Source organism: Tasmannia lanceolata, unplaced genomic scaffold (assembly GCF_043159265.1).
Source record: "Tasmannia lanceolata isolate RefF3 unplaced genomic scaffold, GAP_Taslan_0.1 ptg000018l, whole genome shotgun sequence".
Classification (NCBI taxonomy): domain Eukaryota; kingdom Viridiplantae; phylum Streptophyta; class Magnoliopsida; order Canellales; family Winteraceae; genus Tasmannia; species Tasmannia lanceolata.
The window spans coordinates 29171246-29184539 of NW_027518695.1; the positions used below are offsets into that span (position 1 = coordinate 29171246).

General features: G+C 39.0%; 1 protein-coding gene across 2 annotated transcripts in view; it reads right to left on the reverse strand.

Annotated features, from left to right (window-relative positions):
• LOC143851300 (proline iminopeptidase-like) overlaps positions 1-13294 on the reverse strand; it is a 69771-nt gene that overhangs the window by 46248 nt on the left and 10229 nt on the right. For both annotated transcript variants that reach the window (XM_077360679.1, XM_077360678.1), the window contains exons 3-7: positions 10078-10176; positions 9881-9991; positions 9739-9801; positions 9420-9513; positions 2937-3034 (exon numbers count right to left, since the gene is read on the reverse strand). In XM_077360679.1, coding sequence (XP_077216794.1) covers positions 2937-3034; positions 9420-9513; positions 9739-9801; positions 9881-9991; positions 10078-10176 — 465 coding nt within the window. The remainder of the gene's footprint in view (positions 1-2936; positions 3035-9419; positions 9514-9738; positions 9802-9880; positions 9992-10077; positions 10177-13294) is intronic.

The following is a 13294-nucleotide window of genomic DNA, read 5'->3' on the forward strand; positions in this document are numbered from 1 at the left end:
TGGTATAAAATATGGAGATATAAGAAACTCATGGGTTTCAATGAGAGAGGAGAAAAAATGGATGAAAATGATGTTCTTGAGATGGATTTCACTGGAAAATAGAGTTATTGTTGATGGGATTTTGTTACGAAACTAAATCGGTTCGTAACGGATTTGATCTTCTCAGAGGGAAGATCAGCCTCTTGACCCAATTATAGGGAAGGGTCGTTCCTCCTTTCCGTGAAAACACAATTTCTGGGATAAATTCTACGTGCATATTTTATTGATGAACCACTTTAAAGACAAGAAAAGAGCCACAAAACAGCTGCTCAAGAGCAGATAGCTTATCTTCGCTGCCCCTTGAAAAATTATGCGGCCCCACATGATTTTGATGATCCAAAGCATTCATTAGAAAGGCCCTTACATTGATAGGGTGTGCACAAAAAAAAATCATCTGCATAGGATCATCCTAACCCTTCCATTTGTGGAGGATAAAAATGGGCAGATTTGGGGAGGTTTAAATCTGTCCATTTTAACCTCCACAAATGGAAGGGTTAGGATGATCTTTTGGAGCTGATTTTTTGTGCACACCCTATCTATCTTTGGACCATCCAATGAATGCTTGGATCATCCAAAAAATGTGGGCCCACATGATTTTTATAGTGGGGCACCGCAGATAAGCTATCTGCGCTTGAGCGCAGAAACAATTTTCCCTATATATATGAGGAAAAAGGATCGTACACTCGAGCGGACCAAGCTTATGGTACGCTCGAGTGCCCAATCACATATGGGCCCACTTTGTTAGGATGATCCAAAGCGTTCATTTGAAAGGCCCTATCATAGATAGGGTGTGTACCAAAAATCAGCTCCATAAGATCATCCTAACCCATCCATTTGTGGAGGGCAAAATGGACAGACCACAAATCTGCCAATTTTTGCCATCCACTTTTGGAGGGGTTAGGATGATTCAAGGAGCTGATTTTTTGTACACACCCTATCTATGATAGGGCCATGCAAATGAATGCTTTGGATCACCACAAAAAATGTGGGACCCATGTGATTGGGGCACTCGAGCGTACCATAAGCTTGGTACGCTCGAGCGTACAATCCTTTTCCTCATATATATATATACATATATATATATATATATATATATATAGAGGAAAGTGTTTCTAGTCCGGCCGACTAGAGATCATTCTCTAGTCCGCCACCCAAAAGCCTTGGGAGGCCTCGAAAGCCTCAAAACCAGTCGTTATATATTGTAAATGAGACATATGGTCCCTTGAACTCACTTGATAAGACTACATCTTGAAGCACATCGGTGATTTGAGCCATTGGCTTCAGGTGCTAGAGTGAAAACACTAGGATGATTGGATCACCCTTGTGCAGACCCTTTGAGGTAAAAAAATATCCCATTTGTCCCTTCATGTCCCGTAAAAAATAAGCTGATGAACCAGCATATTCTGTTACACCATTTTAGACTAAGGGCAATGGTTATTCTTGTAGTTCTTATTGGTGAAGTCTGTTTATTGGTTTATGCAAAGCATTCATTTGATGGGCCCTGACATAGAGACGGTGTCCACAAGAAATTAGCTTCATAGGATCATCCCAACCCTATGATTTGTGGAGCTTAAAATTGACGGCTATAAACCGCCACAAATCTGTCCATTTTTTAACTCCACAAATCGAAGGGTTAAGAAGATCCTATGAAGCTGAATTTTTGTGGACATCCTATCTATGATGAGGCCTGTCAAATGAATGCTTTAGATCACCACAAAATATGTGGGACCCATGTGTTTTTGGGTGGCGGACTAGAGAATGATCTCTAGTCGGCCGGACTAGAAACACTTTCCTCATATATATATATATATATATATATATATATATATATATATATATATATATATATATATATATATTTGGGTGTTTTGGAATAGGGGAATAGTTTCAAAACTCCCCCACGTCGACTCCCTTTTACCGTGGCCGCGTTCCACATTTTGTCCTACAAAGTCAATAAAAAATCCTTTGACGCTCGAGCTTCGAGTTATGACGGCGTCAACCGAGTACTCATCCGCATCAATCGAATACTCAACCGCGCCATGCTGAGTCGACTAGGATTTTCTTAGGCCACATTTTAACCCGCATCCACATTTTGAAACACTGGAATAAGGCACCACAATTACACAAGGATGGGCATACATAGGACCAAGCAAAATAAACCAATAAACAGACTTCACCAATAAGAACTACAAGAATAACCATTGCCCTTAGTCTAAAATGGTGTAACAGAATATGCTGGTTCATCAGCTTATTTTTTACGGGACATGAAGGGACAAATGGGATATTTTTGTACCTCAAAGGGTCTGCACAAGGGTGCTCCAATCTTCCTAGTGTTTTCACTCTATCACCTGAAGCCAATGGCTCAAATCACCAATGTGCTTCAAGATGTAGTTCTTATCAAGTGAGTTCAAGGGACCATATGTCTCATTTACAATATATAACGACTGGTTTTGAGGCTTTCCAGGCCTCCCAAGGTAATGGTTCACCCCTATCTGAATCATACACATGCATGTGTATGGCGATTGGAACCAGTCAAGCGGTGGATCCAACCATGGAATGTCCACGAGCCGCAATAAAATATCAGATGATTCTAACCATTTGATAGTGACCCAGAAATGCGTGGCTAAAACAAAAAAAGAGGCTCATTGATTGAACAGTTGGTCTGAATTTTAACCCATGGCCTAGCAAATGGATGGTTTGGATCATCCTATTCAGTAGGTCGTACAGTATTTTTGAAAAATACGGGTGTACACGGCCACACGTAATAAAAAAATCTGGTTATATAACTTATAATCTGTGGCATGTTATGAAAAAGGTTTGAAAGGATGAACTCCACGAACTAAACAAACATTCCAGCTGACAAGCTTCGTGAATTCAAAGCCAAATGAGATATTTACCTGTGTCTCAAGATCCTTGCTATTCAGCCTCTTGCTATAAGCACTAATGAAATTACCCCTCTCATTTTCTGGAATGAGATCTCTAAAGGGCTCCCAAGCTGAAAATTGAAAAGAACGATTCAAAGTCAAACGGTGCAAATTACTTGAAAGCAATTCTACCTCTCTAATCATAAAAGTTTAATGGTTATTAAAAATGAATAAATCAGAAAAGAAACAGCCTTACAAGTCACAAATCACATGGTTGCAAGGCGGAAAAACTAGCACTCTTCAACCAATATTCGGTCATTCAGGTTCAAATTTTACTATGATTTAGCACTTGTTACTATTAAGACACTGAAAAAACACTCGTGTAGCACCACATGTGGATCTCAGAAAGAAGGGTGGAAGAACTTTTTTCAATAATAATCAAATAATGCAGTAGAACCAGAGAGGATTCAAGGACATGACTGAGGCGGCCATGAAACAACAGAACCAACAATAGTGCAGCAACATAAAGAAATAAAAAGACACGCTAGAGTGGGTCATGATGCCCCATAACCAAGGTTTTAAATTTCGGCCGAAATACCGAAATTTTGGCGGCTGGGACCAAAACCGAAACCACATGAACCGAAATTTCGGCCAGAGTCCCAAATGTCGGCTGAAATTTCGGGAAATTGTAATTTTTTAAATTTTTTTCCAAAATTTCGGCAGAAATTACCAAACACAACGTTGAAATTTGCATTTTTTTCCAGTTTCAACTCTGTCTGAAACTGAAACCAAAACCAAAATTTAAAACCTTGCCCACAACAAGCAACTCACGTCAAACCCCACTCGCTCCTTAGATAAAGAGTGCCACATCATTGGAAGCTTCACTATGAGCTCCACTATGCAGAAAAGAAATCTCCAAGGGCTCGCAAATATCTCCTCTAATGGGTCAGCCAGTCTCTACATCTTTAAAGCTTGGGATGCCCAACTAATTACGTCCGATGAATCAACCTTCACCACAGCCTACTTCTCGAGGCAGCCATTTCCGAACCTTGAAGAAGGGTGAGAATCTCAGCTTTGATGGACCAGAAAATGCAGATCTGAATATACCTGAATGGTCTCTAATCACTCCAATACCAACAGGTCAAGGGCTGCTAATAGATGAGCTATCGAAAGATTAAAAAAAAAGGGCTAGATGTTCCAGACAAAACTCAGTTAGCTCAAAAACCTTTAGTTTCAAAGTAAGAACTAGTTCAGATTGATCTGCTCTTAGATCTGGTTATCAAATTTGGAACAAATCTGCACATCTCCTAGATGCATTTCAGCTCAAGAACTGGACTGAGAACCCAAGTACTCAAGTTTACAGTTCAAGACTTGAAAAGTACTGAATTCCATGAATGTTGCTGTAAACCGATACTTCATGAAACTCAGTTTTCAACTCCGAACTGCCACAGCCATGAGCCAAGTCTGCTGCACCTAAATCTGTTTTCCAATGAAAACTTGAATCAACTAGAATCAAAACCAGATAGCTCTGAATCATAATTGCTAGAGTGGGAAGTGAGTGTGAGAAGCAATGAGGGAAGTGAAAGCAGGAAGTGAGGGGTTTAAAAAAGAGAAAAAGAGGGAAGCGAAAATCTCTAAACAAAGTAATAGGTTAGGGAGGAAGGATTATTATAGATAAGGTCCCAAAGTAGAAAAGAAGACTCGGCAACTATTAGAATTATAAATTTTAGGAATTTACAGTTTCACATGTTTTGTACATGGATATTTAATGTTAATTTTTTGAAGAGAGAGAGAGAGAGCCACATAATTATCATTTGAAACTTAAAAATGAGTTTTCAAGTTTTAAATGCACTGTTTTTTAAATCTGCTCTTTCAGCACTATCAGAAGGAGAAAATATACGAAGAAACAATCACCTAAATACGAAGAGTACTCTTAACTAAGAGGTAATACGTAGGAAGCGTCTAGAAAGCGTGCTTCCCCTAAATTTGGGAAGCAAGAAGAACTTAGCTTCCGAACCGAGCTTCTCTTCCAAGTAGGAAGTTTCCGGTAACTAATCTGAACTAAAGGAGAATTGCGATCAAAGTGTCCTAAATCTAAACTTAAGTCAGATGAACTTCCCTAAAACCAGAGCCAAAACAAGTTGTACTTCTAGTTTCAATAAGAAAAAGTGAGCAACTGCCATCTATAACATGAATCTAGTGTCAGCTCCTATCTGCTCAAAACTGTGAACCAGTCCAATGCATTTTCTTCCAAACTGAAACCAGTTTTCTGTCAAGATCTAAAACCTGCAACAAAACATTTGGCTTTAGCTCTGTTCTGAGATCTTTCATGAGCTGCAACTCTCTTGCACAATAAATCTAAGGCCCTGTTCGTTTGGGATTATGACAACCGATTGTGACCCCCCAATCCGATTATTGGACTCAAAATTGCATTAATTTTGAGTCCAATAATCGGATTGGGGGTGACAATCGGTAGCCACAATCTCAAACGAACAGGGCCTAATCGAAACATTCGAACCCAATTCAGTTTTTACTACAGCTCAGAAGTAAATGAGCTGAACAAAAAAATGGGCAGCAGAGTTTCAGTTCATTCATATGATGAACTTAGCAAAACGAAATTGAAAGTTGAAGAGACCAGGAAATTCAGTTAAATTGTGAACTGCCAGGACCAATCCAGAGCTGTTCTGAACCAAATCCAATTTCTGTCGGATCATCTCTTACTGGAACCAGCTTGTAAGTTCTGAGCTGAAATCCTACAGTTCTTGCAGCATTCAGATCCAAACAACAAACTAGAACTTAAATAGTTTCAGTTTGATACCATAAATGAACCAGTAAGTGGATTGTTCTGTCCAAATTCCATCAAACTGGTTATAACTTATAACCGAACCAGTTCTGTTACACCTGCAAGGTTTCATCACAGACCTGTTAGAACTGAGCTGCAACATGTAAATCCTATTTGACTTCAACCTTGTTTTGAACAAGTTGTCAGTCATTTCAGTCGGTGAAGTCTTTTGAATTGAAACTGTTATCAACAAAAAAAACAGTCCAGTGATGTTTTGCACCAAATTCGTATGCAGCAGTTCGATTACAGTTCAATCCTGTAGATTACAGTCGCAGTTCGCACTACAAACTATTACAAATTCCGCCTTTGAGTTTGTTGCTCCTTGATTGTTGAGAATACCAGTCACAGATAGAACTTGAGTTCTGCTTCTGCTCCACATCACCATGCCAACTGAATTTAAATAAAATCAATGAGCTTTTCAAATTTTCTACCTTTTTATCAATTTAATTTTGTTGGGATAGAGACATGTCCACAAAAAAATTTGTTTGAGACAAGACCAACAGGATCATACAGTTTTCGTTAATGAGAACAATCATATTGTGCCAAATACGTGACACAGGCGTTAGTTGGTTAGGACAATTGACCTAACGGCCCATCACTAAGTGACCAAATGGGTTAGGTGATCTATGAGGCAGCGTTTGCAATTGTGGAGCTGAGTGATAGGGATTGCTTGGCATCGATGAGGGCATAAGCATTATCAGGTAGGGGAGTGTCACATGGAAATCAATTGGCTTCTTGTGATAAGGGCACCAGTGTGTCATGGCTCATTGGAGAGCCATGCTTGGCCCAAGGATGGGTGTATTGTGTAAGCCCGCTGGCAAGTTGCAGAGGCATAGGAGGCCCTTGGTTCAGGACCAAGGCGGGCTTGGTAAGGTGCTTGCGTGGGCTGGGGATGCTATTGGTAATATGAGAATTTAGTATCCTGTCACGCCTTCAAAAGTATGATTCCACAGCACGTTTGGTGGGTATTCTCGGATAAGATCAGCGAATGCATCAACCCCTTATGCCCAAATGGCGGGAAGGAACCTTGGAGGTGGATGAGGGGCCTAATGTGTAACCAGCCTTATTGGAGGCATGGCAGGGAACCATGAAGGTCATCTGAGGTACCCTAAGGGAGCTTTGGGTGCAGGCATATTGGTCCATGGTGTAGGATTGTACTTTAAATGACCAAGCAAGAGGGCTGAGAGGAGTAGGGTATGGCACTGCTGTGCCTCTTGTCATGGGCTCTAGCTATCTATGTAGAGCGTGTGGACTTGCGCTACAGTCTCGCACATCGGCCCTCGTGCAGCTATGTACCTTGAACGTCAGAGTCAGAGGCTTCACAGAGTGGAGTGTGGCAGGACCTTGCCTCGCCTCCAATTGGCTTTAGCTATCATGCGGGACCTTCGGTCCTACAGATTGATTCATGCTATGGGTCTGTGCCTTGAACAACTAGGTTGCAATACTTGCAGGATTCATGTGTGGCATGGAGGTGCCTTGCAATTGGACGAATTTGCACAAGCCTTGAGGCCTTTGTGTTCAGATGGATCGTGATGCTGGAAGGTCACGAGATGTCAGCTTAAATTTGTGCACGATGATGGTGACCTACTGGCACCAGAGTGCTCAAACGGTTCATAGTTCGTGAGTATTTAGAGAAGGCAAAAGGGGTGCCATTTAAGTAGGGCCTCCACGGCCTTGCACTGGAGAAGACTGGCCTAAGCATATTCTATGTGGTGGTGCCACATGGGATTGTCGCAAAGGACAAACTGAAGTCCCATGACACATTACTTGAGAAACTTTAAACAGATTCCATTTTCATCACCCATGATCAAGGGGCTAGAATCATTCAATGCTGGTGAAACCAATGGCATCGGGTTAGACTTGTTATGGCCAACAAGATTGAAGGAGCCAATCACCGTACACATGATAATGGGACCATATCCTATGATGCCCATTCATGCTAATGAAAACAGTCACCATTCAAAAATAATATTCCTATTTCGATTTTGAAAAGGGATATTTCAGTTGCACAAATTGTAGAAAAGAGAATTTGAAACCCATTTTCCTACGCATGTTGAAGTGAAAAAACTATTAAGGGGTCTAGCTAAAAGATTTAACCACATAAAGGAGCATTGTTGGAGGGATAAAACATCCTACCTACTGCAGATGAGACATTACATTTCTTGTAAATGTTTGTCAGTGTATGCATCAGCAAACAAAACCTCACTCAAAACCTATCAAATGAATCCTCAGATATTTGAAATGCACTGTTATTGATTAATTAGCCAATAGAATCACACTCACTTGCTCATTGCTGATCTAGAGGTTCCAATGACAAAAGAATATCTACTCAGACCTCGATAAGTATTAAACAGATATCCTAATATGACGGTCTAGTAAGAAATAGAAAATTGTCGAAAGGTCGGTGCAAAAGCAGATCGAACATGGCAGCCTAAAAAAATCCTCTCAAATTGCTTACAAAGAATGTGCTTTAATTGATTTGATTATGCTTTTCACGTATGGTAGCAATCCCCATGCTTCATACTTTCATGCAAGACCAATACCTGCTGAGGCTAAATATCATCTCATGAAGGATATAGTGTTTAAGGAAGTAAAGACAAACTATGTGAGTAAAATAAAACCATGTGTTACCATTCAAGAAAAATAGAACAATGTGTTTGGCATCAAGACCGGAGGGATTAGCAAGAATCAATATTATTTCTCACAAAGCTCAACTTGAGGGAAAGTACTCAAAATATATAATTTAGGCATTGTTGGAGCCTTGGCGCAACTTAATGTTGCTCCATTTTGACCTGGTGGTCACGGGTTCGAGCCACGGAAACAGCCTCTCTGCAAAGCAAGCGTAAGGCTGCGTACATCTAGCCCTCCCCAGACCCCGCAATGGCGGGAGCCTCGTGCACTGGGCCGCCCTTATTTTTTTTTGCACTTAATAGGGGCAGAATACTAATTATTTGGTATTCCAATGTTCCATTGTGATGTGCCCCTTAAACTATCTGTATAAATTTATCACTTCACATTATATATATATATACTAGCAAAAAACCCCGTGCGATGCACGGGCCGACAAAGAATTGTATAGACCACATCATAGGTTGATCTAAACCGTCCATGTGATGGAACACAACATAAATAGGTTGTGCCCCAAAAATCATTTCCATAGGCTGATCCTAGCCCTCCAATCTATAGAGGTTTCCATAATTCCTCTTCAATCGGATGGTTAAGATCACTCTATAGATTTTTTATCAAAAAAGCATAAAGGAGGGGGGTAAGATTGAAATTATGTGGCTTTAATGGGTGGCTTTGTTAAAAAGCATAAAGGAAGGGGTAGGATTGAAAATATGTGGGTTGAATGGGTGCATTTGTTAAAAAAAGTCAAAAAAAGTGATGTGTAATTCTCATAGAATTTTCAAAAAATTCTCTTCTTTTCTCTTCTACTATATAGTGTGTGTGTATATATATATATCTATGTGTGTGTGTGTGTGTTATATTTAACACTTCAAACATCACTGGAACAAACTCGAAGGCAACTTTAATGGCTTGATCTATTACCATTACATTATAGATTACTGAAAAGAACAACAGAGAATTGTAACAAAATATAAGTCAATCACTAGGTTAAGGGTTCAAATCAGCTTACCGGCACAGCCAAATGGGGGAAAAGAAAAGAGACATACCATCTGGGAAAATAGCTGCTGCACCCCCCTCATAAAACCAATCAAGTTCCTTCTTCCTCAAAAGAAAAATGCCTCTAAGAATCATGCCAGTAACCTTAAGAAAAAATTCAAGGAAAGAATGTTAATGGTCAAATGCAGTAAGCAATCTATGAAAAAGGACATCTCAAAATGAGGATGACCATTGTTCTAGACAATGGGTGGCATTCGTAGTAGTAATAATATAATAGTAATAATAGATATATTAAAAATTATAGTAGACTACCAAAAAAATAAAAATAAAAGTAAAGGCAAAGACAGAAGAATAAGAGATTTTGCTAACCTTGTCAGTATGTGATTGACTGTAAGCAAGTGCAAGAGTGCTTCCCCATGACCCACCAAAAACCTGCATCGTTATTATATAAAAAAAAAGTAAGAAATATATCCATAAGGATTCTCCATGGAGAAGGGATGACAATTTTAACCTGCCATTCTGGAATGTTCAAATGTTCCCTAAGTTTTTCAATGTCATCAACTAGGTCCCACGTGGTGTTCTCCTCTAAGCAGGCATGGGGCGTACTCCTACCTGCACCTCTCTGGAGAAGACAATGGTCATTTGACAATAGAACTATATGAAGTAACAAATAATAAGAAAACTAACATATTAGTTAAGAATGTAAACCTGATCAAACAGAATGATCCGGTAGAATTCAGGATCAAAAAATTTTCTGTTAGTGGGTGATGTTCCACCTCCTGGTCCCCCATGGAGAAATACAACTGGCTGTCAAGAAGTACAATTTATGAATAAAAAATTGTAAATCTTATGACCAAGGCTTTATGGGTCAGTAATCATAAAAATGTAGAAAATAAATAAATACAAGATATTTTAAAACTCAATTCATAAAGACACCACACATAGCATACTAAAACCACACAGAGCATACTCAAGATCAATCTATATTGATGTATGTAGTTGATGCGCATGTCTCTAGTCTGTTAGTGTTAGTGATTATATATACTAATGGCATAATTGTAATTGGTTCTTACTTTATGTCTTTGTAAAATTATATGAAGATTTTCACTAATATTGAATAAATTACAAAGATGCTAAAGAGTGTTTATATGGAACACTCAAAAGATAAACATGGAAAGATTAAGAGTAACTATGGCAAGAGATAAAGAAAGAAATCCTAACCAAGGAAAGAGATAAAGATAGAAATTCTACCTATACTAAATCTAGATTAGTTGGCAATCTAACCAAACTGCATATTCTACCACACCCAAATCAACGGTGAATCTCACATATTCCAACATGCCCCCTCAAACGTATTTGGATTGAAAATCTATATACGTTTGATTACAATAAATATCCCCAATATGAAAAAATAAAATCCTCCACCAGAAATTCCCATAAGAATAGAATCCTCTGATCTTACTCCCAAAAATTTGATGATGAACACCCTCTGATGTTGTTGCCCAATGATATTGATTGTTGAAGGAGACACAACTTTTTGATTTGTCGCCAAGAGGGCTTAAAAGCCAATGGATCATGATAGATCATAGCCTCAATAGGGCTAGATGATACTCAAGCCCTGATGGGCGAGTGAGAATGGGTAACTATGGACCAATGCCGGAATGGGCAAGAAATGAGTCACAATGGACCAATGCCAAAATGGGCAAGTAATGGGTCACAATAGACCAATGCCGGAATGGGCAAGAAATGGCCTCGATGGGCAAAACAGTACCGACCCTCATGAAATTAAAATTCTCTTTTAGGCACGTGTTGCACAATAAATGAAGCACCACAACTAAAAAGAGGAATAATTTAGAGAAATAAAGGAGAAAGCGACAACTAGTGAGTAAGACAAATTTTGGCAAATATCAACATAAAACTTTTAGCATTTGGACAATAGAGAATTTTTTTTTTTTTTTTTTGGCAAGAGGTACGGATATCAAATTTGAATATGATTATCAATTTGGGAGTCTGACACATAAGATGAGAACGAGGCTCTTATAAAATACTAGGGGAAATAGGAAATTTTAAAGGTGGAAAGGAGTGCCGTTATCAATTATTTGGGCGTACTCTTTTGCTAAAGAGAAAGGATGGGGGTGTGTAAATGAAATCAAATGATTGCTGGAAAACTAGAAACCTTTAGAGATAGAAGGGGTGCCAATTTTCAACTATCTCTCTCGTCATGATGGGCTGCTCCTTGGAAAATATTGCAAGGCTTTGGAAAGTGGTGCAAAGAAGACCATGTAAGGCTTTAGAAATGAGAAATAGATGATGCTGCAACCTTTTCCTTCAAGCATGTTAATAAAAGGATAGGTGAAAATGACAGCAGCAGGAAGTGTATGACTAGAAGTACTATTGGGGTTTGGCTGATGGAGATAGCATGGTAAAAGGAACAACAAAGATGGAACCGGGTCCGAAGGATATGAGATGAGGAAGACATCCCCTAGGAGTAGATGGAGATAAACAGCAATAAGGAATGAGAAAGAAGACAAGCGTTGAAAAAAAAAAACAACAACGAGGAAGACATGAAGCAGATGGGAGGACTTGCAACAAAAGGCCCGGCGGACGGCTAGATTGGCCATCCGCCGGAGAGGAGAGCTTTTGTGGTTGTCCTCAATGCATGGTCGGATCGAATCGCTCTGATACCATGTAAAATTATAAGAAGATTTTCACTAATATTGAATAAATTACAAAGATGCTAAAGAGTGTTTATATAGAACACTCAAAAGATAAACATGGAAAGATTAAGGGTAACTATGGCAAGAGATAAAGAAAGAAATCCTAACCAAGGAAAGAGATAAAGATAGAAATCCTACCTATACTAAATCTAGCTTAGTTGCAATCTAACCAAACTGCCTATTCTACTACACCCAAATCAACGGTGAATCTCACATATTCCAACAGTCTTCAATTATCTTTTATTTCATTAATGATAGTTCTGTAGATTTCTCAAAAAAAAAAAAAAAAAAAAAAAACAAAGATAGTTCTGTAGATATCAGCCAAGTAATAATACGTAGGTCAAAACCACTAAGTGGGATGTTGAGCCCTTTCCCCCCAAACTCTTCTTTTTCTCATCGTCACTTCAACATTGTATTAGAGCATGATCTCCTTTCCCTTAGTTATTGGCCTTTAGAATATGTTTTTTTTTTTAGTGGTGACCATACATACAGATATCGGAAGCACCCCCATGCACCCAACATTGTATTAGAGCATGATCTCCTTTCCCTTAGTTATTGGCTTTCAGAATATGTTTTTGTTTTAGTGGTGACCATACATACAGATGGTGGAAGCACCCTCACCCACCCAACACTAATTTGAGGGTTGAGCTATGTTCCTTGAGAATCCTTGAAATGGGATTCGATGTTTGTTTTTCAAGAGACCTTGTGAAGTCTAGGGGTTTTAATTGGAAATAAGGATTTGATGTCTTAAGATCCGATCTTGTGTCGGATGAATTGATAAGTAAAATCGATACAAGAATAGTTAGTTTGAATCCTGTTCTCATGCAAAACTAACTTGATGTGGATCTGAAGAATAGAGGAAAAAATATGAGGATGCTTTTACCTCTTGTTTCTCAGTCTCCTTATGTCTTTGCGATGACAGTGGGTTGGTAAGCCCTTGGTTGTGCCATATGTGTGAGAATTTCCCAAGTTGGCTAGTCAGTGTTCTAGTTGAACGGCGGTGGAGTTGTCTTCAAATATGTCCATTGAACATTTAGAAGTGCCAATTTTCAGTTTTAATCCTATAGAATTTCTTGGGTTACAAATTAGAAGGATTCAATATGAATGGGATTAATTTTTTATGATGGTCATGGGAATTGAGATTATTGGTGGAAAGAAGAAACATGGAAAGAGTATAGAGTTGATCAAACCCCTATAGTGGATGATCC